This window comes from Ursus arctos, unplaced genomic scaffold, assembly GCF_023065955.2.
Source record: "Ursus arctos isolate Adak ecotype North America unplaced genomic scaffold, UrsArc2.0 scaffold_20, whole genome shotgun sequence".
Classification (NCBI taxonomy): domain Eukaryota; kingdom Metazoa; phylum Chordata; class Mammalia; order Carnivora; family Ursidae; genus Ursus; species Ursus arctos.
The window spans coordinates 30,632,683-30,657,097 of record NW_026622875.1 but is presented as its reverse complement, the minus strand read 5'-3'; the positions used below and the strand labels follow the sequence as shown (position 1 = coordinate 30,657,097).

General features: G+C 39.2%; 3 protein-coding genes across 18 annotated transcripts in view; 2 read left to right on the top strand and 1 right to left on the bottom strand.

Moving 5' to 3' along the window:
• Positions 1–5,496, top strand: part of ATP2C1 (ATPase secretory pathway Ca2+ transporting 1) — a 160,714-nt gene extending 155,218 nt beyond the window's left edge. For 3 of the 4 annotated variants that reach the window (XM_057315964.1, XM_057315966.1, XM_048216224.2), the window contains exon 28: positions 4,932–5,496. In XM_057315964.1, the coding sequence (XP_057171947.1) occupies positions 4,932–5,027 (96 nt within the window). In that variant the 3' untranslated portion in view covers positions 5,028–5,496. Of the gene's footprint in view, positions 1–4,893 lie in introns of all 4 variants that reach the window. The other variant, XM_026497001.4, reaches the window with a different exon arrangement.
• ASTE1 (asteroid homolog 1) lies at positions 5,034–15,497 on the bottom strand. 3 transcript variants are annotated; one of them, XM_057315972.1, is made up of 6 exons: positions 15,324–15,413; positions 14,274–14,404; positions 12,808–14,133; positions 6,963–7,173; positions 5,795–5,854; positions 5,034–5,119 (listed from the first exon to the last, which is right to left on the bottom strand). In XM_057315972.1, exons 3-5 carry the CDS (start codon positions 14,110–14,112, stop codon positions 5,805–5,807), a joined length of 1,566 nt encoding a protein of 521 aa, XP_057171955.1. In that variant the 5' UTR covers positions 14,113–14,133; positions 14,274–14,404; positions 15,324–15,413; the 3' UTR covers positions 5,034–5,119; positions 5,795–5,804. The 3 variants fall into 3 exon arrangements, with proteins under 3 accessions (XP_057171955.1, XP_057171956.1, XP_044239341.2); XM_057315973.1 differs by lacking the exons at positions 5,034–5,119; positions 5,795–5,854; positions 6,963–7,173 and adding an exon at positions 7,182–8,206; XM_044383406.3 differs by lacking the exons at positions 5,034–5,119; positions 5,795–5,854; positions 6,963–7,173 and having other exon boundaries at positions 10,653–14,133; positions 15,409–15,497.
• A 139-nt stretch (positions 15,498–15,636) lies between these two features.
• NEK11 (NIMA related kinase 11) overlaps positions 15,637–24,415 on the top strand; it is a 244,767-nt gene continuing 235,988 nt past the window's right edge. For 7 of the 11 annotated variants that reach the window (XM_057315970.1, XM_057315969.1, XM_026497009.4 and 4 more), the window contains exons 1-2: positions 15,637–15,845; positions 18,997–19,266. In XM_057315970.1, the coding sequence (XP_057171953.1) occupies positions 19,097–19,266 (170 nt within the window). In that variant the 5' untranslated portion in view covers positions 15,637–15,845; positions 18,997–19,096. Of the gene's footprint in view, positions 16,458–18,996; positions 19,267–24,415 lie in introns of those variants that run through there. The other 4 variants (XM_057315967.1, XM_057315968.1, XM_048216227.2 and 1 more) reach the window with 4 other exon arrangements.

Below are 24,415 nucleotides of genomic sequence, written 5' to 3'. Positions count from 1 at the left end.
TCATTTTATTTAAAGATTTTGAGAGAGCTCACGCTCTCACTCCCTCTCTCTCAAATAGTGAGCACACACAGAGAGAGAGAGAGACTCCCTGTTGAGCAGGGAGCCCAATGTGGGGCTTGACCCCAGGACCCCGGAATCCTGACCCGAGCTGAAGGCAGACGCTTAACCAACTGAGCCACCCAGGTACCCCAATGTATTCATTTAAAAAAACTGTCCAGAGTCCCTTTGGTACTTAAACTGCTAATTGAAGACTTATATTTGCAAAGCCTCAGGTGGGCTTTCCTTAGCTAGAATTGAATCAGAAAGAGCAAGACCTAAAGACTTGATTAAAAACAGGAAACAAATTTTCCAAATAGAATATGGAATGTAGGGGCGCCTGGGTGGCACAGCGATTAAGCGTCTGCCTTCGGCTCAGGGCGTGATCCCGGCGTTATGGGATTGAGCCCCACATCAGGCTCCTCTGCTGGGAGCCTGCTTCTTCCTCTCCCACTCCCCCTGCTTGTGTTCCCTCTCTCACTGGCTGTCTCTATCTCTGTCGAATAAGTAAATAAAATCTTTAAAAAAAAAAAAGGTGAAAAAAAAAAGAATATGGAATGTATAACATTCTTCTTCTATGGAGGTCTTTCCATTCTCCCTGTAGCTCATCTGAATTACATCCCTGTCTCTTAAAGCCAAGCTCAAAGCCAAATCTGAGAATCTTGTGATTTAACCTCTCCTCAACCTTGTGACTGCTGTCTCTTTATTGTAGCATTCAGTCTGCACTTTTCCATTTTGTGGCTGACAGATTGCTTCATAAAATGTTCGTGTTATTTCATTGTGTGTTGTCTCCTCCAACCAGCTTATATAAGTAGGACTTTGGGGATCAGGTACTCTGTCATATTTCTTTGGCAAACCCCTCAGATACCTTGTGGAGTGCTTATGATCTCATTTATACATCCAGGAGAAGATCCATAATGGGGTGGGGTAACTCCTTAATTCTCAGAGAGTAAGAGTTAATGGACATTATTAGATTTTAACTCCTTCACTGCAAGGCTGGTAATTTCAAGTAAATGGCCCTGATTGCAATGGTTAGAGAAGGGAACCTGACTTCAGTGTCTACTGAAGGAGGGCCCCTTTGCTTGAAAAACAACTTTTAATGAAAGAAAAAGATGAGTGATATAATTAAAGTTGACTTTTAATTAAACTCTGTAGCCCATACACTCTTCAGTTTGGTGCCTACCAAACCAGTTATTTGCCAGAGTGGAAATAGAAGTGTTCTTTCATGCAAGGTTGGTGGTTTGCAAAAGCAGTGTTAATGGTAAAGCCAGGAAATAGGACATTCATACTGAAATTTCCAGATTGGCCCCCAACTGTGTAGGAATCAAGAAAAAGAATTTTGATACAACGAAGGACTTAATGTGGTTGTAGTCCCTGTTAGATCTATTTGCTGAAAAAACACATATCAAAAATAGAGCATAGGACTGTTTTTGATTTCTTCTGTGAATAACCATCTCTTTAGAGACATAAAAAGAACTTTAGTACAGAGCCCCATGCACTCCTCCTAAAATAAACAAAAATTTCCTTATTTCACAAACTCTTTATTTGAAACAAAAGCCTTTCTTTAGGGCTGAAAACTTTAGGAACAAATAAGATTGGGTTTTTGCCAGTCAACACTTGGAAGGTGTGTATGTAACACTGGTCGACGCTGGGCTTACTCCCCTAAGAGTATGGTTCTCCCTAGGAAAATGGAAAGACTTGTTTGCCAGATGTTAGGAACTGAACATAGGCCTATTCAAAATAGTTGCTTAAAACCATGTTTAGGGTTCTCACTGATGAAATATACCAGTGAGAGAGTACAGAAGAAAGGAAGACCACAATTTGTATGCATGCAAATAAAATAAAGGTTGGGAGTCTACCTTCAGATCTCTAGATCTTGCCCAATTAGATTCATTCCACTTGCTTACTTTCAGGTTCTTTATTTGGAACTGACCAGCACCTTCACAATTCTGTTGGTACTTATAATTTTAGCAGCCTCTAGTATGTTCCAGAGTAGTGCCTTTCAAAGTCTTTTGACTGCAATCCACAGTAAGAAATACATTTTGCATAATCATTTAATATATGATACGCATGTCTGATGATTTCCTCTTAAATGCTGGTTATGACTCATTAATTTCATATTCCATTAATAGGTCAATACCTGCAGTAGAAAAAATGGCCTAAGATTCTGGTATTGCTGCATATTATCACTAATCTTTTAATTTCTTCATAGTGTTTCCTCCTTCTCTTCTAGATCTAGGAGCTCAGGATGCTATTTCTTAATTTGTTTCAGCCATTACAGTTTTAACTTCTGTTTTAAATCCTGGAGCATGTAAAGTGTTCCTAAGCCTGCCATGGTCTCATTTTTCCTAGTACTTAAAGGTGTTTACTTTCTGTCTGACACCCTCACTTTTCTCTTCCAAGGCCTCAGACCTGTCAGAATAAAGGATGAAGAGGAAACAGTTGAGAAGAAAAAATGTTTTGAAATAGTAACACAGCTTCTGCTTATAGGAAATAATTGAAGTAGGACTTCTGGTTTTTTTTTTTTGGAAACATAGCTGGCTGAATTGTTATAGTGGAAAGGTTATTCCTGAAATGGAACATAAGAAGTACAAACATGCTTTCACAAGTGTTTAAGAAAATACAGAAGTTTCTTAAATCAGGTTGTATTTATTAAAAGCAGAATACAAAAAATACCTTGGGATTCAAAGGTTGCCTCTTACAATGTTTATTCCCTAATAGATTCTAAATAAAACAGTTAATCATTTCAAGAGAGGTAACAAAAGTTTTAAGAATTATACATCTGATTGCAGACTAAGTTTATTCAAATTCTGAGACCTCAATTTGTTCCTCCAAGTTTTCAACCATTAATAGCCCAAAACGATTGCTTCCCTCATACCAGCATCTAGCGTCTGAGGTGGTTCCCACTCTGTTCTTTGACCAGCTGGTACCATGTTTCTTTTGCCTTCTTTTTTTTGAATTTGATTTACCCTTTGGTAGGAATAATTCAGCAGGGGCATATGACCTTGTGGCATTGAACAGATGGTCGTATAGCTGCTTTGCCTCAGGGCACATGCGCAGGAGGCTTTCTACAGAAGCTGATGTTAGCAGTTGTCGGCATAGTCCATGCACCAGGCTTCCACTATATAGTCTGTTCAATGGGAGAGAAAAGAGTGTTGGTAAAGCATAGGTTCAGTGGCAGAGACAATAGTCATTAACATGCCTTCAACAAATGCAGCTAAACACTGAGAGCTCTTTTTGCTTCTATCAAATTATTACTAAAATTACTTTTAAAAAAATCTGTTCCTTAAAGGAAGGAATGGAGTTGTTATTACAAACTTGGCTGGTGATATTTAAAAACTTTTTATCAACAAACGATAGATGCCTGCTGGTTCTGCAACTAGCCAAAAGTTGAGAAGGCCTCGTAATACTTCAAAGAAAAGGAATTAAAAATGTCTGATAAACCAAACAGGCAGTCTGTTGAAATATGAGAAAATTTAGTGGCATCATTTGTAAGTTCACTGATTCACTTGCACTGAGAACCTACTTCAGAAATATGAGATGGGATGAACTGGAAGCCACAAATTTAATATATAACTTGATGTCAGAGTTGACCAACTGGTGCCTTAGGAACTGATCTAGAACCATCATTTAATCAGTGTAAGATCATTTAATAAGCTCTAGTAATGCTGAGATGCAGGAACAGTCCTGCTGAAATCATTATGAAGAGAACTGTTTGGTCTTGTTTTTCTCTGTTCTGTTGTAAAAGGATCTGTGGTAACTAGAGAGGATCCAGTCAAGAATGACCTAAATTGTTTAAGGAAAGGCATAAAGAATCCATAGGTCAAAGGCCAGTTAATCTCATTGGTAGAAGGTTCAAGGGTTAGCTCAGATAGTAGGCCCAGGGATACAGTAACACTATTTACTGCTTAGGAAGTTTTATACCTTAAAACATTTAAAGTCACACCAGCATATTTTATATGCCCCCATTCATATCACTCATTTATTGGACAAATATTTGAGTACTTACTATGTTAGGCACTGCGGCTACAAAAATAAATAAAATAGCTAACTCCCTGTCCTCACAGAGCTTACATTCAAGTGGGGAGAGACAAAGCATATCTATAGTCTCAGCTCCATTTGCTAAGAAATCTCCCCTTTATCCTCCCTCCCTCTGGGATCTCCTGGATGGACAATCACCAGGATGTCCCAATCCACTGAATGTAACACTTTTTCACTGGCTCACACCCTACTGATATCCTTTCTTTCTTACTCAGCTTTAACTCCATAGTCCAACATAATCACTTCCTGGCATACAGGCTGCCCCTCCCTTCTTCATACTTACCTGGCAAAACAAAAACCCTAGATAAAGGTCACGGAAGTGTCTAATAGTCATCTCACTATAATAAAAACTCCATGACAACAGAGATTTTAAAAAAAAAAATGTTTTGTTCACTACACTCTAGCACAGAATAGGCATTTAATATTTGAACAATATGTGAACAGTATGCCAAGTGGTAAGAAATGCAATTTACAAAAATCCAAAAGAGAAAAAGGACTAGAGTGACGGGAAGTAGAGAATAATATTCCAGAAGGGTAATCAGAAAAAGCCTTTATAAAGTGATATTTGAACAAAGACCTGAGAGAAATGAAGGAATGAGTTATAGCCTACCAACTGCCTCTTTCTTTACTTGAAGGGGCTGGCTTTTTAATCTTTGATCTAATTATGGAAACTTTTTGGGAATATGAAAAAAAATGAATATTTCTCCTGTTTCCAGCTCTTCAGCTATAATAGTGATCCAGTTATACTAAGATTAATTTTTTAAACATAACTTATGTGCTTTAAGTATAAATAAAAGTATTTACTTCTGTGTGCAGCCATCTGAACTAGTTTCCCGTGGTGCTTACCGAGTTAGGTCTGGTTCCGGGAGAGGAGTGGACAGCAGCTGATTGAGATACATCCCCATCTGCAGACAGCACTGCCACTGACAGAAGATGTGAGCTGTGTCTAAGTCCAGTCTCGTGCCCGGCCGCGTCTGCTCCTTCACTCTCTGGAACTCTTCATACAACATCCTAGCACCATCCTCCTGCAGATCTTCCTTATCTAGACAAAGAAACAACCCAAGGGCAGTATTTCCAAAAACACTGTATAGCTTGTAATTTTCCCTATATACAGAACTTTGAATTCCATGAAGAAAAAAAAATTAGTTTAAATAACCAAAATGCTTTTCTCTTCTGGCTCTTTACTATTTTAACGTCAATGTAAAAGCCTTGCTGTATAAATTGAAATATTTATACTGAAATGCCTTTTTAATGACAACCTAACTTTATTCAACCCCAAATTATTTATTTTTTTCCTTAAATTAATATCTCTTCCACTGGTTTACTACCTGACCTTAAACACATCTGCATCTGAACTCCCCAAACCGTAAATCTGTCTCTCTGAAAAATACAAATTACTATTAAATATCATTCTCTTCACTGTTCTTGTTCACTAAGTTTCCTTCCATGGAGGCCCCTATGCTATAGTGCACTTACACAGCCTCTGTGTTCTAAGCATACTTTAACTTCCGCTTTGTGGGAGGAAAACAAAAGCATGACTCAAGGAGAATATGGTCATCCTCTCCTTCACACAGTAGAGGATAACAGGCAAGAAGCAACAACCCTAGGAAATGAACAGTGCTGCGCGTGTTCAACTGTAAGCTTCTGTACGTTTGCTTATGCAGGGGCGTGCAAAATGACACTGGACCAACTTGAAAGTAATAAAAAGGAGGCCCACCTTTTACCAATTAGCGAGCAGCAAGGCACTGAGCCTGCCTGGGTGCGGGGTCCACAATTCCTAAAAGAAAACAAACAGACCCTTGACGTGCCCCTTCTGTTGGACTCCGGTAAAAACCACAGGCTTGTGCCCTGAGAATGGTCTTAAACTACAATTATTCAGTGAGAGAAAATTCCCTAAACTTATGTCTTAATAGTGGGCCTTAACTTGTTTTGCATTAAGTTGGCTGTCCTAGAACAACAGTCCCTTCTGACAACTACTCTCACACTTGGGGTGTCCTGGCATCTATACTGGTTCACTCTCGTTTAACTTACTTTAAAAAAGTAAACTCCAGAGTAGCACTATCCACCAGAACTTTCAGCAATGATGGAAATGTTCTGTATCTGTGCTGTCCAATTCAGCCTCTAGCCATAGGTGGCTGCTGAGCACTTGAAATGTGCCTAGTGTCAAGGAGAAGCTGAAGTTTTAATTTAAATAGCCACACGTGACTAGCAGCCATTAGATTAGATATTAGCACTGTGCTGGAGTGTGATAATGATTATACGTGTTTAGATAAAGTGTTCCAGCATTCATAAGCTTCCACTGGAGAACTGAAGTGCTCCAGTGCATCATTTATTTCACCTGATACTTAAACGCAGCTGAAACTGCCTTAAAGTGTGTTTCTATAATAGAAGAGTTATTATTTCTGCCATCACTAACACACTAATTGAAACTTACAGTGGAGAGAAAGTAAAAAAAACAGCACAAGCATGAATGTTTATTATGGTTGTAGGTATTCAGAAGCTTCACCAGTGGACAATTTTAAATCCGTTTCTAATGATGATGTTGCCACTATATTGATAAGGCCAGGGTACATGGAATACAGAATGTAACCGGCACACTTCATAGATGAAAGCATTAGGTGCCACAGAGCAGGTGGGATTAAGCAGTATCAGCACATCCTCACTGCTGTGCCATTGTAGTCAAGCTCTGCAGCACAGAGCCTCACGCTCACACAAGTGCTCAAAAAACATTTGCCAATGAATGAATGATACTCTAGTGCCTCCGTTCCTAAGTTCTGGATATAACTTGGAGTAAATAATCCAAGAATATTTTTTCGTTTGTTGAAACTTGTGATTATATGCAAGTAACATACAGATATATACTCCTGGAATTTCCAGATACCTACCAGGGCTAGTTATTATGGCATGCAAGGGCCCCATCAGCATCCCTAGCAGTAAGGCCTGGAGGTGATGTAGCTTTGCCTTGGACTCTGTGTGCTGCAACCAGTAGCAACTGACAGAAATGGGCAGCTTCAATGAAGAAGGGATTCGTTCCAGGATGGTCTGTTTCACCTTCAGGGTTTCTAATAGAAGTATCTGCCGTTTGGCCAAGGAGAGCTGAAAATACATACCAAACATTCTGCAAGTTACTTTGGGGAATGTCTTTTTTTCTCTAGTATGAAGAGACTTTAATACAAATGAATTGCTCTGTCAGTTTCTTATCTTACTGTGGAAAGAAATTAGCCACATTCAAAGCATTTAAAACACTGTGCTTAATAAATATGGTTGAATGGATATATTGTCTACCCCGCTACACAGCCCTTGCTCATATCATTCCATCCTCCATGTAAGCTGGTGAACATCTGCAGTGGATACATCACTTGGGAAGCTTCTTAAAAGATTCAATTCTCAGGTCCCACCCCCTAAATTTTGATTCAGTAAGTTTGAGAGGAACCCAGGAAGCTATCTGCATTTTAACTATTCTGCTTTGAGAAACAAAGATCTATACTTAACCCTACTCTTAACTTGCCAGTGACTATTGAGGCCCCACCTTCTTCATGATACCATTACCGATCACCTCTAGAAGGCACACTTAGATTATATGCACCCTTTGTGGCATATCATACAAGTTTCTGTTTGTATGGGTCCTGTCTCATGTCCCTACCCGGGTGAACGTTTTATTATCTTTCTATTTCCCCACATGGATTGTTCCAAGGTAGCTGCTTGTAGGTGAGAGATATATTCAAGGGGGATAGGAGTATTTAAGGATTACCTGCACTGTCCTTACAATAACACACCACACTCACTTTTACTCCACGCTTTAGAGTGCACTTCAAATAAAAGTTTGAAGTTAGCAGCTATGAGGTTTCAGGCTTCTTGAAATAACTTTGCCTTAATGAATCTCAGGAACCGTAAGGGACCTTCTAGGTCACATACTTCTACAAATAAGGAAATTAGGACTATTAAAAGGGCACCTTCAGAAGAACTTTACGATCAAACTTTGAGAAAAAGCAGTTGTATTCCTAGTGTCTACATGCAGCCAGAAAAGGATTTCTTTCTTAACTTTCTGAAAGGATGAAACATTGCTCAGCATCTAAAACCTAGTTTGTAGTCAATCAGTGTGTTGACAGCTGGGAATGGACATGTTAACCTGAAATAAAACACATCATAGTTGACAAAACAGTTTCATCACTGAGGCATGAGAGTATTAAATATAATGATTTATAATCACTGGTTTTAAAATTTTGATACTGATAAACTAGAAATACACAAAATGCTTTACAGTATAATCAATCACTCCCATGGGGAATAGCAATTAAGTACTTAAAGTAAAACAAAAACTCTTCTTTATGATCTCAACTGGTAGGAAAACACACCAAGTAAAGCTAAGGAAATAAAGCAGAGTTTGGGCTTTGACTTCAGAGGTGTTCTGTCTCTTACTAACTGTACTGCATTGGACAAGTTTCTGAGCTTTTCTACAGTCAGTTTGACTATCTGTAAATGGGCATTATAATGAATTACACAAGATGTTTCATGTAATCCACCAGTTCTCAGCCCCTTCCAAAAGAGGAACTACTGTATTCCCAGCCCTTAAATCTGGTTAGGTTTTACCCCATGTGACAACTCCTTTCCTATACCCCGAGGGGAAGGAAAGCACAAACCTGGAGAAGAAAATCCTACAGAGAAGCAGAGACACCCAGAGAGAGGCTGGTTTTGGCACTGCCTTACTCCCAAAGAATAATCCACTTCCACCTTTCCTTATGATTAACTTCTCATTGGTTAACTTGAGTGGAGCTCTATCCACTGCAACTAACATAACCAAAATGGAAACCCTACCCTATGTTGTTACTGTGGGAATTAAATAAGTACAGTTTCTATTACAACAGCTGGCACAAGGCAGATAAAGTATTATTACCACCTCAAAATGAACAGATAACTATCACAAAATTTCTATTTGTATACCTGCATTTGTCTTTGGAATCACATTTGCACCTGATACCATTTAGAATTATCATGTGCTAATTAGAGTTAGCAACATTGAGCTAAACACAGAATTGATGAGTGTATGCCAAGGGAAAACCAAAAGATCTCACCACACAGAAAGTGAACTAAAATTTCACCCTACTTTGAATACAGGTAAGTGATGAGAACACTACACTTGTCATCTCCATTTAGCAAGGAGTATAATCAGCATGCTACACTCATTGACTCAACTGGATTTTCATATGACGGAAAACGTGCCCTGATCCCTATGTCACACCATACACAAAAAAATCAGTTGTAGACAGATTATAGATCTAAATATGAAAGGCAAAAAAACTGTGATGACCTTGAGGTAGGCAATAATTTTCTAAGTAGGTCACAGAAGTGATAATCATAAATAATAAAACATTTAAATTGGACTATATTAAGAACTTCTGTTCATTAAAACATACTAGAGTGAAAAGACAACCTACAGAATGTGAGAGTCTGTTTACATGTTATTTGACAAAGGATCCATATATAGAAATAAAAAGCCAGGGGCGCCTGGGTGGCACAGCGGTTAAGCGTCTGCCTTCAGCTCAGGGCGTGATCCCAGCGTTATGGGATCGAGCCCCACATCAGGCTCCTCCGCTATGAGCCTGCTTCTTTCTCTCCCACTCCCCCTGCTTGTGTTCCCTCTCTCGCTGGCTGTCTCTATCTCTGTCGAATAAATAAATAAAATCTTAAAAAAAAATAAAAAAAAAAAAATAAAAAGCCAACAGAAAAATGGGCAAAAGGCTTTGAACAGAAAATTATATAACAGAATATACAAATGGCCAATGGACACATAAAGGGTGTTCAAATAAGTCATCAGAGAAATGCAAATTAACACCCACCAAATTGGCTAAAATGATGCCACTATAAACATCAGAATAGCTAAAAAAAAATTTTAAAGGATAAAAAACAAGTGTCAGGAAGGGTGTAAATTAAGAGGAACCCTCATAAGCTGCTGGTGGGAATACTAACTGGTTAAACCACTTTGCAAGACCATTTGGCAGTGTATCTTGTTAACTGAACACACGCCTATCTTCTTACTAAAATTCCACTCCTAGTGGTATATGCAACAGAAATGTGTCCACATTTTCAATGAATAATGTGTTCAATGAATGATGTTCATAGCACTATTCATAATTGCCAAAAACTGCAAACTACCCAAATGCCCGTCACCTGCAAAATGGAAAAATCAACTGTGGTGTATTCCCACGCAGCAATGAGGTCTAAATGATCTACAGCTTCTCAACAGTGATGTGAATCTCACGAACATCATGCTGACTAAAAGAAGCCAGATGAGAGAATTTATATGATCCCATTTTTATAAGATATAAAAAGTTAAAACTATTCAATGTTATTACACGTCTGGATAGTGTTTACAGGGGGTGGGAGACGGGGTGCTTGAACCAGACATTAGAAAAGCTGTTGGGGTGCTGATAAGGTGTCTTCATCCGGGCATTCTTTACATGGAAGTGTCGAGTTGGTGAAAATTCATCAAGCTGTATAATCGTCTGTGTACTTTGCTATGTGTACATACTCAGGGAGGGATGAATTGCAAAGAGGCAAGGGGAAACTTTTAGGAGTGATGCATACATTCATTATTTTAATTGCAAGATGGATTCACAGATGCAAACATACATCAGACTCATTAAAGCGCACGCTTTAAATATGGGCACTTCACTGTACATCATTTCTCAATAAAGCCATAAAAAAAGTTTTAAAAACTCTCCATCACAGCACCATTTATGTTGTGAGGAGAAATGTAATTTTAACAAACACCATCATTTAGAATGTTGCTAATTTCAATTTTATCGGTATGGGTAAAGTTTTAATAAATCCCTTCTGTTTGGATTTTGGCCTATGCTCAACTTTCTACTTTTATAACCCTGGAAATGTGATAAAGTTAGCTGTGTTACTTAGCATGGTAAAAATGACTCCTGTAAAACTGCATCTACATTTGAACTATAAATGAACTGTAAACACCAGATGGGGACATCATATCATGGGGCGTCCCTGAGCACAGTGACCTATAATTAGGCATGGCCCTTGCAGGGAGCCTTCTGGAAGCTATGTTTTGGAATTGTTATAAAAAAGGAGGGGGAAGTAAGCCAGTGAGACTTTTTCTTTCTTTAACTGAGATATAATTTACATGTTATAAATTCACCCTTTTAAAGTGATTTTAGTGTATTTATAAGCTTGTGCAACCATCAGTAATTCCAGAACATTTCAGCATCCCCCAGAAGAAACACTGTTCCCGTTAGCAGTCATTCCTCAAAGCCAAGAGGCACTGCTACCCACCTGATATGGATTTCATTTCCTCCTGCCTGAGCTGGCACTAATGGGGAGATTAAAGAGTTTAGTCCCTTGGTCAGCAGTGTAGGCCAGCTACTGGCATTACTACATTTGGGGCCAGATAATGCACTGGGGGCTATCCAGTGCATTTTAAGATGTTTAGCAGCATGGTTGGCCCCTTCCCACTAAATGCCAGTACCAACATCCCTCCTTCCCCCAACCACCTAGGTAGTAATAATCGAAAGTGTCTCCAGACATTGCCAAATGTCCCCTGTAGGAGGTAGGGGGACAAAATCACCCCAGTGGAGAATCACTGGTGTAGACTGTTGCAAAAACTCCCACAGGAAAGGAAAGCCTGATTCAAACCTGCTGGGAAGCTATGGTTGCTGTCCTACATGCTTGAGTGGAAATGGGTATGAGAGTCTCATGAATCTGAATATTAGTTGGATTTAAGAAAACTCTCAATAGGTACTGCAATTGGTATTTTAAGTTCATCTGCAATTAATTTGTAAATTTGTGTTAGCATAAGCAGTTTCATATTTATAATTTTTTTGAGAGAGTGAGCCCAAGCAAGGGTGTAAGGGGGGAGGGGCAGAGAGAGAATCTTGAGCAGGCTCCACGCCCAGCGCAGGGCCCTTCTCGGGGCTCAATCTCAGGACTCTGAGCTGAAATCAAGAATCTGATGCTTAGGTGACCGAGTCATCTAGGTGCCCCTCTATTTATAATTTGACATCAAGAGTCAGATGCTTAACTGAGTAACCTAGGTGCCCCTCTATTTGTAATTTTTAATATATTTATATAATCAAACAATAATATAAACACTGGGATCTATACATTTTTTTTTACCTTGAAAAGTGGATTGGTCTGAGTGTTATTCAGGTTTAAACAACACCGAATTAGGCTAAGAATCATATTTTCAGTATCAACCTAATCATCATGATGCCATAAAACTAAAGCCTAAAAAAAGGTCCTCATTGATAAAAATGAAAAATTAGACCCAAGCAAGCATCAGTATTAATCTTGTTAATTGAAATCTGATGCAGTCTAAGATATTCATTATGCCTATGATCAATACCTTCAAGGCACACTTCTTTTTGCAGCTCAGAATTTTTTCCTTTTCCTTTTTTTCTAAAGGCACATGACCCCAATTTATTAACAGCTAATATCAACAGAGTAGTAGTAATAACTGCAAAATAACACAGACTACTGAAGTAGAGTAGAAATGGCAGATCTGGGGCTAAAAGACCTGGGTTCGAGTCCTAGCACTGTAACTCTCCGGCTGACATATACACAGTAACCTACTTTGAGTCCTAGTTTTCTCCGCTATGAAATGGGACTAGAGCAACCAACCTCATTTGGTTATATTAGGAGAGATAATAAGCATGAAAGCACTTTTTAACCTGTAAACTACTTTACAGAAATCAAATTAGTGTTACAAACACTTACCTCAGTCAATTTGCTTAAGTCAGAATGATCCTTGGGCAGTTCTACTGCATTAACAATCGATGTTTTGATATTTTTATTAATCCTTTCCACTTCACTGAAAGCTAGAGGCTGAGAAGGCAATGCATTCCAGGACATATTTTCCAGACGTGGAGAGGCATTCAAAAGAAGCCCATAGATGATCTGCCGGATGGGCAGAGATACTCTGTGGGCATTTGGTTGCTGCATATTTTCCACCTGTGTGTGAAGAATGGTCCTTCTTAGCACCAAAGCATCACTGATGAAAGGAGATAGCTGGCCTTTGGCCAGAGCCACTAATACCCATTCTGGTAAATCCAGATTCAAGGTGGCTGGACAGGTGTAAGTACCATACTGGAAAAAGTCCTGCAGCTTCACCTGAGATTGCTGGTATTCTTCCATGGAACAGCAGAGAATTTCCTTAACATTTTCGCGATCCTTTTTTGGAAGATATTTCAGAACATTATCGAGTGCTTCGGTAGGGTTCGCAAAATGAGATAACCAATTCAGAAGTCCCAATACTCGGTGGTGTCTCCTCCCCTTAGAACTGGTAGCTCCAAGAGGAAGACGTACTTTACTTAAGAATGTCTCGATGATGGGCAGATTAATATGATCATTTCCACATAGCACCGCAAAGAGAGGTAGTAGAGTTTTATTCATATTACTGAAGTGATGGCAGAGTGCATCAAGGGAAAAGCATTTGGCAGGGATATAGCAGTCTTGTGTGCCTTTGATAGTGTTCACATTTCTCCACTGAAAGCTATTCAATGGGCAAAACCCAGTTTTTAGGTCAAAGATGCAAAAGTCACTATCAGATGATAACACAGGGCAATTCCAATGATTAGCCAGTGTCATAATGTCCCGATCAGCTTCTGAAAAGCACTGGACAAAACACACCTGTAGCTTGATCAAAACCTGTATGAACACTTCCCGGATGAGTAAGGGACACACATATCCACCCCCACCAACAGAAAGGGAATGAGCCATCTGGATCTTCTCTCTAGCACGATCCTTTAACGTTTTAAGCTTTTTATCAGAAATGTCACATCCTCCATCTAATACAACATATGGACAGATATTACAAGCAAACAGTGATTCAAAGAATTTTTGTGCAACATCTGCAAAAGAATCATAGTCCCCTCCATACCGGAGTTCCAAGTTTGAGTTGAAGCAAAGACGATGGAAGAGAGCATAGCCATCAATGACAATTTTTGTGTCTCGCAACTTCAAATCAGTGAAGAACTCATTACTGTGATCTTCCACAAAACTCATTAGTCCTCGAATACCCATGATGACTGTGTGAAGAATTTTCTGTTTAAAACAACAGAACACAGTTTCAATTGATGCTGTGTACTGGGGACCAACTCATTTCCAGCACCGAAAACCAACAGCAAATGTTATTAACAGCTCTTTAAACAGAACATATTAGGTGTTAGCATCTCAATTCTTACCTAGATGCTCAGGCAGCACCAGCTAGCTGAGTGCGTTTTCATTCTCTTTTGCTTTCCCCATCTGTTAACAAGGCACAAATGCAATGGTTTCATGGAATTTAATCTCTGGATAGGGATGGAGGCTCTTGATTCTAAAAGAAAATGAGTTAAAGTCCATTACTGACATACTAATAGAGACTACTGTGGATTCCGATATTGAGATAGGTAACAGTCACCAACTTGCAACACAGAATATCTGTGTAGGGTCAAAATAAAAAGTCCTAAGCTATAAAAATGATACCCTCCTCAATCTCATAAGTAATATATCAGAGAGCACTGGGCCTCAGGTACCTGAAGTGTGTAAGGTCAATGATGTGGATCCAGTTTTTCTTTATTGACAATCATACTCTGGGAATTTCTTTTAGGCCTTGGCTTGTGGTGAGTCCCATCTTAATTGGTATCGTTTTCAGTAAGGAAAATTACTTCATAAGCATGCAGGAACTTAACTCTCCAGTTGCGCCCTAACCACAGGCTCTTTCCATCTTCTTGTCCTTGCTTATGTGGTTCAGTAACAAGAATATCGTTCCTTATCTGGCTAACTGAAGTCACAGCATGTGTTACTAGCTTTTCCTTTGGCCTCACACTCCAGTATGGCTCAGCATGGCACTGTCTTTATTTAAAACCATGAGATTTTGTCAATCGAGGATGTCTTTTGCATCCATTTTGATTTTTAAATATATTGCATTAAAATATATTTATCTTGCTTACAGACTTTTGGTGCACCCCCTTGCATTTTGCGCTCAACTCAATTCACCCTAATTTTAGCCCTACCTGCAGCACCTTATCCGGCATAGCAGTTATTTATTTATGTCTTGTAAAGCTTATGCGAACAGAGGCCATGTCAACTCATCCTAAACTAATTACAGGACCTTGCAATAGTTGTTGAACAAACGCGTCCTGGACAGGAGAAAGGTGCACAAAAGGTCTGATGTTAGTTGTCAAACACAGGCCTTCATACATCACGCCACCACAACCCTCACAACTCTCTACCCGGACTGCAGCAGTGCCCACCTGCATTTTCCTCCCAGAGCACCAGCCCTTCCATTAAAAGACTGCAGGAGCCACTGCTGGAAACGCCCGCACGTGGGAGTACAACCTCAAGAGCGGGAACCGGAAGTCTCCGCGTATGACGTCACTGGGAAGCTCGGTTCCATGAAGCCAGTAGTGCCAGACGGCGCCGGGGGCACAGGTGCTCCTGGGCCTGGAGGCGCGAGGTCGCTAAAAGAGGGCCGGGAAGTTAGCTCCGAAATGGCGGCTGTCAGGTTAGGGAAGCCAGGCTGCTCAGGCCTGATCGTCTTTCCCCGCCCACTTGGGTCGGTGCACACTTCCGCCTCGGGGCCCCGCACCCTGCAGTCTCGCTCCGGCTTCCCAGCATGCCCCACGCTGTCTCCCTGGCGACGGTGCCCAACAGCAGGGCCGGGAGGTCCCGGAGCTCGGCGGTGCGGCTGCACCTACGTGAGAGCTGCCCAACATACGTCCCAATTACGGGTGGGACTGTGGGCGCCGCCGCTCCTCCGCCCTCGACACCTAAAGGTATGCGAAAGGCGAAGGGCGCTCCTCGGGGCTCGCCGGGAAGGTGGTGGCTTCAGGCTGCCCCAGCCGGAATCCGCATCCGTGGGCCCGCGACCTCTTCACTTCCCTCAGCTCCTTTCCTCCCGGATTTGCTCCAGGCTCCGGAGAATCAGTGTTGCCGGCGTCTCCTCCCGCTCTGCGAAATGTAATTTTTAAAAAAGAAGTTGAGGGAAGGAATGTTCGTTTGACCTTAAGGTTAAGGTTTGCCTTTAAGGTTAGCGTCCTACTTTAGCAGAACCTGGTGTCAAATCTGCTTCCTCTCATTTATTACTACCAGGGAAGAGAACTACTTGACTTCAACCTGTGATGAACACTCTTCTTCCCTTGCCTTTTGCCCGCAGCCGGGCTGGTTTTACCTCTAAGGGTCAGTTTGCAGAAGGAGGTAATCTCTCACTTATCTTACGGTGCCCGGTTCCCACGCAACTTTCTAAATCTTCTCTTTCCTCCTCTCACCACGCACTTTTTTTTCCCCTCCCTTGGGCAACAGTTGGTCTGCTGGACGCTTGTTTGCCGTAACAAAATTTATTGAACACCTACTCTATGACAGGAGACAAGTATACAGCGATACAGAAGGTGTGTTGTTTTTTTTTTTAAAGATTTTATTTATTTATTTGACAGAGATAGAGACAGCCAGCGAGAGAGGGAACACAAGCAGGGGGAGTGGGAGAGGAAGAAGCAGGCTCACAGTGGAGGAGCCTGAGGTGGGGCTCGATCCCGTAACGCCGGGATCACGCCCTGAGCCGAAGGCAGACGCTTAAACGCTGTGCCACCCAGGCGCCCCAGAAGGTGTGTTTTTGGCACTCAACTTGATTCACAACCTTCATGAGGTTTGGGCGAGGGAACGTTGACAAACGAACAGATAATTCTGGAATCTAGATGGCAGGGGACCTACTAGGGTGCCCCTGTGGTTTCACAGAGAAGATTAATGGAATCGATGGCCTAAAGGTGGACTGGGGAAGGAGGTGGCGGGGCTAAGTCTGGGAACCTAGTCCCAACGTACTCGCGGGCCTGGCCAGACTGCTTAGACGACATTGCTGGGCTTAAAAGCTCATTTACAAATAGGAGCCACTGGGAAATTGGACTTCTTAAAACTATTCTGTCCTTCACTAAACAGGGACCTTTATCTCATCCCTAAAATAAAGAGAATTACTGGGTGATCGGAAGGGTTCTTTTCAGTTGAAAAGGCAGTGAGTCCATATATTCTTCTTAATACATTAATTTGGCCAGAAAGTAGCACTTTTATGGGAACACAGAAAGCAAACAAAATACACATCTGGAGGCCTGCTCTCCAGTTGTTTTTTTTTTAAAGATTTTATTTATTTATTTATTTGACAGATAGAGACAGCCAGCGAGAGAGGGAACACAAGCAGGGGGAGTGGGAGAGGAAGAAGCAGGCTCATAGCGGAAGAGCCTGACGTGGGGCTCGATCCCATAATGCCAGGATCATGCCCTGAGCCGAAGGCAGACGCTTAACCGCTGTGCCACTCAGGCGCCCCCAGTTGTTTTTTTTAGTAGTAGCTGTCACTAATATTTTCTGTGATCTTGATAATCTGACATAATTTTTTATTTATTCAGGGATTTTGATGTATGGGCCCCAGCTCTGAAGTTCCAACCCAATGCTAATGTTTTAGTATGAGCGCACAACCACCAGATGATTTGGTTTCTCCCCCCCCTTTTTATTTTTTTTTAAGATTTTACTTTTGAATAATCTCCATACCCAACATGGGCTCAAACCCACAACCCCCAGATCAAGAGTGGCATGCTCTACTGACTGAACTAGCGAGGCACCCCTCTTTAATTTTTTTTTTAAAGCTAACTGCTAGAGGGGCGCCTGGGTGGCGCAGTTGTTAAGCGTCTGCCTTGGGCTCAGGGCGTGATCCCAGCATTCTGGGATCGAGCCCCCCATTAGGTGGCTCTGCTGGGAGCCTGCTTCTTCCTCTCCCACTCCCCCTGCTTGTGTTCCCTCTCTCGCTGGCTGTCTTTCTCTGTCAAATAAATAAATAAAATCTTTAAAAATAAATAAATAAAGCTGATTACTAGAATACTTCTCACTGACATCAGATAAAACTTAGCTAATTAATGCATTATTTCAAGAAGAAAAATGCTGTAAAGGGACATTTACTGTTTATGTTCTAATCTGAGGATTTTTGTAATTGTCATAGCCATGTGAAGCCTGTTGGTCATGCACCCCGAACTACACAGATAGCATCTTCTTTTACCATTATACACAATAAGTTTTTGTCTTACAACTTTGGAATAGTTGAGTATGGAAACTTGACTCCAAGGCATAGACAGTCTTCAATTTAAAATCATGTTTTCATAGATTTTAAACAAAACCCACTTTTCATGATAACTAACGAAATATTTTACATGTTGATGAAATAAAAGTGATTTTACTGGGCATACACTCATATGAAACAGTCCTACTTTTCATAATCCTGCTGTACGTTTATAGTTCCTTGAGGAATTATAACACATTTATATTCAGCTATCATTAAAATACAATTTGTGGTTTGATCTGCATTTGTGACTCTTCTTGTTTTCAATCCAGAGAGATTACTCTATACACAGTGTGTATAATAACTTCAGAAACTGGACCAGAATTTTTTAGGATGGGAAAAAATTTATTCTGAAGTCTTTCTTCCTCTTCGCATCTATTCTAATAAATGGAAATACCATGGTTTAACGTCTACAGAAAAAAATTCTATGCAAATTTCTAGTTTAATCCTAACTCACTATTTGTTAATCAAAACAGACATAAGGGGGGAAGAATTACAAAAAGATTGATGCAAATGTATAGATTTAAGGAAATTATGTTCTTACATTTGGATTTTTTAAATAGGTGGGGAGTATAAATCTTAAACGGATTGTTTAACTGTAATTCATTTTTGCCATATTTAGATGTATGAGGAAAGGCTCTCTTCTTGTGAACGACTGTCTTCTACTAGAATCTGCCATTATCACTACCTTTTCACATTTTTCTCTCAAGTCATTAAATGGTGTCATTGAATCCACTATTCAAGGTGCAGGTATCAATGTCAAAAACTTACACTTATTGTAAGGAATAATTCAGCATTCTTTACAACTGATCTCTGGTCTTTTCACTTTTAAGGGATTGACCAACACTACGTGGATGAATTTGGCCATTTTCTAGGAGACTTGAATGTTAAATTTCTATAAACAAATAAACCAGTTCTCTCTTGTTTGGAGCAATGCTGAAATTCCAAGAGGCTGCTAAGTGTCCGAATGGATCAATAGCCATTTCTGCTTATCCAAAGACCTTGATTGCAAGAAGATATGTGCTTCAAGAAAAACTTGGTAGTGGAAGTTTTGGAACTGTCTATCTGGTTTCAGACAAGAAAGCAAAACAAGGAGAGGAATTGTAAGTAAAAATACTTCATACAGATTTTGAGTTAGCTGCCTTGTTTGCGTAGCTCTTAGCTGATTAAGAACATGGAGTACCATTTGCTCTTTGCATTTAAGATTCTAAGAATTTAGTAAGCGGTAGAAAAGCTTCTTGAATGGTGTCTTCAGACAAGATTTTTAAAGGCATTTCAGCAGGTGAGTGAAGTACCCAAATGACCTAGAAAAGGAACACGGGGTAGATGAAGTGAAAATATCATTTTTATGCATACCAGAGTCTCAATTACAACATTGCTTCCACTTAACTTGATTGGGACTTCTTGAATGAGAAAGTAAGAATTGTTTATAATGATGGCAATTTTAGAAATGTTATGAAATGCAAATAAATGGTAATTCACACTTGAGGTGAATAGGGTGTACTAAGGGAAATATGGTATTAATTTTTTTGGCTTCTATGAAGGAATTTTTCAGTCTGTAGTCATACAGCTCTCAAATTAGACATTTAAACCAATCAGGGGCTCCCATCTAAAATTAGCTTAATAATATTGAGGACCCTCTTGTTATTTCCTTTTCTTTGATTTTGATCAGACCCTTAAACTTTCATGGTAGAGAAAACTCAAAATGCTGTTGGATGGTATGTCTGTTACTTCTAGCTTGAAGTTGTTTGAATTTGCTACAGTGAAAAATTAGTTGGAATTGAAGTTCAGATGAGAAAGTTGTACATCAGAAACACAAGAAAAAGAGCAGAAAGAAGAATGACCCATGACATCAGTCCTGAACTTCTATCGCATAATCTATTCTTTTTTTCAGAGGTTTTGAGACTACTGTAAATTCTTTCAGTTTTTGCCCATTGTATTTAAAAACCAATGTGATAAATATTTTCCACTTTTTAATACTAAGTAGGAATTATAAAGTTAAATATTGATACTACTATTTTATTTTCAATCAACTTTTTAAATGGTCTCTATGTCCAGAATTTTAAAAAGTAATTATCTAGAATTCATAGTTTTCAATAAATTCCTACATGAAGAATGGTGACAGTGCTGGCACTTTTCTGGTGTCCTAAGAGCATGCTTCATGACTCCTCTCAAAAAGAATTCTTTTCCATAAATTCTAGAGGTATGATTCCAGCCATGTAGAACAGGATGATAAATTTCTGAAAATTACTAGAGTACCTTTATGGAAACATTGAGAGTAAGACCTAAATCTGACCCAGAATTTCTAAAAATCACATTGTAAATGATGTGGGGCCGTGAGCAAACAGTCAAGAAAGAATTCTTGGGACATTTTTGGTGCAAAAAAGTGCTTTTATTATAGCACAGTGATAGGACCCATGGGCAGAAAGAGCTGCACTTCTGCTGTATGAAGCTGGTGGTTATATGGTTAATGTTCAAGGGGCAAGGAGACGTGCAGGGAGTATTAGATAATAAATGTTTTCTTCAAATTTTTACTTGTAAAACTACTTTTGCAAGATTTCTCTGGTGCTTATCATTCAGCTTGATATTAATTATCAATGAGATATACAGGCAGTCATGAGACCCTTTAAGAATGTAGCAATCAGGGGCGCCTGGGTTGCTCAGTCGTTAAGCGTCTGCCTTGGGCTCAGGGCGTGATCCCGGTGTTCTGGGATCGAGCCCCACATTGGGCTCCTCCTCTGGGAGTCTGCTTCTTCCTCTCCCACTCCCCCTGCCTATGTTCCCTCTCTCGCTGGCTGTCTCTCTCTGTGTCAAATAAATAAATAAAATCTTTAAAAAAAAAAAGGAAAGAATGTAGCAATCAGTATGTATTTGATCCTTATCGAAACTATGCAGGCTATAAATCAGCCTTCAGGGCTAAAGGTGAACATTTTTCTGCTTCTATCCCTGGTCATAAAGACTATATCCAATTTTGTTTTTTTTAGTGAGTGAGGAATGTGAAGAATTTTACGAGAATTCACAGGAGGGCTAAAAAGTTGAACAAAGGGATGTAAAATAATATATATGAAGACCAGACTTGAAAGCTTTAGACTTGAGATGATGGGTGAGTAAAGTGTGTAGGTGTTGGGTGCAGGGAGAGAGAAATGAGAGAGGAAGGGGCTGGTTGGTTGGGAAGTGATTTGTCAATAACTTTTCCTGTACTAGCACTACTGGTCTGAAAACACCTACCTTGAGCCGAATATGGCAGTTGAAGCCTAGGTGTGTGGAATGAATCCAATAGTGAGGATAATTGACAAATTATTTGATACCAGAAAATCTAGTGTAGAATCTCTTGAAAAAGAATCATTCATCATCAGAATCTCTTCAACATATTGCATACAGGCTACATTCAGCCTTCAGATGTTTTTTGTTTGGCCTATTGAATAGTGTTTCTTTTTTAGTCTAAATTAGTTACCAGTGTTTAAAAATGGGCAGTCTCATAAAAATCGAGCTTTTCATTTCTCTTAGAGAAGAAAACAAACCAAAAGATTTGGTGACATTTGCTAACATATGGGCTGGAGGTGGGTAGCAGCTGCCCCCTTTAGTTAGACCCTGTGCTCTTTAATTCTCCATGTGCTGCCACTCTTCACTGTCTCTTATACACAGCTGTATCACACCTTCTACTACCCGCCTGTCTTCGTAGACATTTGATTTTAGATTAATTGATTTTAGAACTCTCTGCTAAAATCGTGAGGAATCATGGCTATGGCTACTCACAAAATCCTAGAATGCTAGAAGGAAGGCTGTAACTTGTCACAGTTAAGACCACAGGCTTTGGAAGTGAACAGGTCAAGATGTAAAGCCAGTCTTGTTCTTAGCTATAAGATTAAGGTTATGCAGTTTCCTAATCTGAGCTTCAGTTTTCTTTTTTTTTTTTTTTTTAAGATTTTATTTATTTATTCGACAGAGATAGAGACAGCCAGAGAGAGAGGGAACACAAGCAGGGGGAGTGGGAGAGGAAGAAGCAGGCTCATAGTGGAAGAGCCGGATGTGGGGCTTGATCCCATAACGCCAGGATCACGCCCTGAGCTGAAGGCAGACGCTTAACCGCTGTGCCACCCAGGCGCCCCTGAGCTTCAGTTTTCTTATCTGTAAAATGGATATAATACTTCATAGGATTGTAATAGGGTTAAATAAGATATCTATCTATATGTATAAAATATCAAGATAAATAGATATTATATAATAAAGAATATATAATATATAAATATAAGATATATTTATAAATAGGTATAAATTCATTTGTAAATAGATGTGTAAAATATAGAATATTATCATATTACCTTATGGATATCATTCATAGCAGTTGAGATTCATCTTATTTGTAAATAACCCAAGTTAAAGGAATAATTAAAGGAAGCCTAATAAAACTTTTATCTAGTCACCACCCAATAACTGTAATTGGCACTCTCTGTTAAATGGAAGTTTTTCTTTTGCATTATACTTTTAAGAGAGAAATCCCTCAAAGCAATCTGATCTCAGACATGTGATTTTAAAATCTTATTCAAGGATCTTTCTTGAGATTGTAGCAATTCTGTTGTCATCTCTTTCTTTTTTTTTTAATCTCTATGACTGTCCAAAAGCAATTGATCCTCAGAATGTTGACCTTTCAGCTACATAAGAGAGCAACTCGTCAGTGATTATGTTTAATACATGTACAGAGGCAGAAAACTAAACTCGTATTTTTTTAGATTCTTTCCCCAGAGTGTTGACAATTGACTCTTCAGTTTGTGAGCAAAGCACATTAATTAATACCACCCATTCGCCAAGCAATTTGATTATATAAGGTTTTAAATTGTGCTTTACATGCTAGGCCATAAACACAGGGAATTGGTCAATGTCAGAGATGGGTAGAAAATAATACTTTCTAAAAAGATTTCTATAATGTTTTGAATGCTGTTCCCTTAATATATCACAGTAGATCTGACTCCATTGTTCTGCAGACACACACACCTAATCTTTCGAGATTATAAGGAAAGTATATCATAAGCTTATATACCAGACTATCTCTTGGTATCCCTAGTTAAAAGAGTGACTTGGATTTACCATGAGTCTGAGATAGTCCATAGTACACTTATTAATAGCCCATGTGATATCTAGGTTTATGTAATATGCACTTTTAATCAAAGAACTTAACAAAAAGGAGTAGCTATTCTTTTCCATCAGAGTATTGCAATTTATCATTCTGCCACTTGGGGGCATCACTCTACCATTGACATTTTTCATATACTGTGAATTTGTGCATTTTAATTACAATACAAATACACATTCCTTTATATTTTTATTGACTTTCTGCGTTAGCTATGGAATTAGAAAAAAGCTATAGTCATGACATTTGGTTAATGTGTGTTTGGGGAGAGTTTTCTTTTTGGCACGAAGATCTGGCATTCCTTTTTTAGTTATCATAGTAGAATAAAATTAGACTTAAAATGAGTATTGAATGGCATAGAGGTTTTTCTATGCCATTCTTCATCATGAAATTTATAAAACAATATTTGGGAATATTTTCTTTCATAATTATAGAAACTCTGGTCTAATGATTGTGAGGATATGATAATATTAACTTATATTCGTAAATATTGTTCTAATTCTACTTCATAATTTTATATTTTTGTTAAGCTGTCAGACCTTTTTTTAAAGCAAACCCACAGAGTTGGATAAGCTAAGAAGTTCTTTGGCCCTTAGCATAGTAATAGAAAAGAGATGTTGAGGACGTAGGCATACCCTAAGACACATGATTAAACTTGTACATGATTACTTAATACATGATTAATCATGGCCACAGTTGCAATGAATTTCAACATTTATCTTATCAGCACAGAATTCTGGTTATAATGGTGTTTTAAATTTCATCAACTTAAAATACAGTGACATTATTATTTAGAGTTGATTTTGTGCTGTAGTCTTTTAGTTTGTCAGCTAATAAGTATTAATGTATTAAACCTTTACTTTGTACTAAGTACCAGTGAGGAAACCGAAGCAATAGCAGCTAAGGCTTGGCCCTCAGGAGCTTCCAGTCTAGAAGAAATATACAATGAACATACATAAAACAACTAGCCAACAGTATAATGTTTAAACATGTTTGTGGCGGGTTGTTCTCAGAGATGTTGGCCACTGTCCAGATCCCTTCCTAGCTACCTATTGTCTTTATTTGACTAGTTTCTATGCATTATCCAAGATCTTTCATTTTTTCTCCCTTGGTCCTGTCCATGT

Bases quoted from the DNA above. Each gene is read 5' to 3' on its own strand.
- ASTE1 (XM_057315972.1), bottom strand. From the start codon at position 14,112: ATGGGTATTCGAGGACTAATGAGTTTTGTGGAAGATCACAGTAATGAG. The intron at 7,174-12,807 runs GTAAGTGTTTGT...ATGTATTTTCAG, and splicing joins ACTTAAGCAAATTGACTGAG to CTCTCCTTGGCCAAACGGCA. The intron at 5,855-6,962 runs GTAGGTATCTGG...GTTTTCTTTTAG, and splicing joins TGCCATAATAACTAGCCCTG to GAATTGTGGACCCCGCACCC.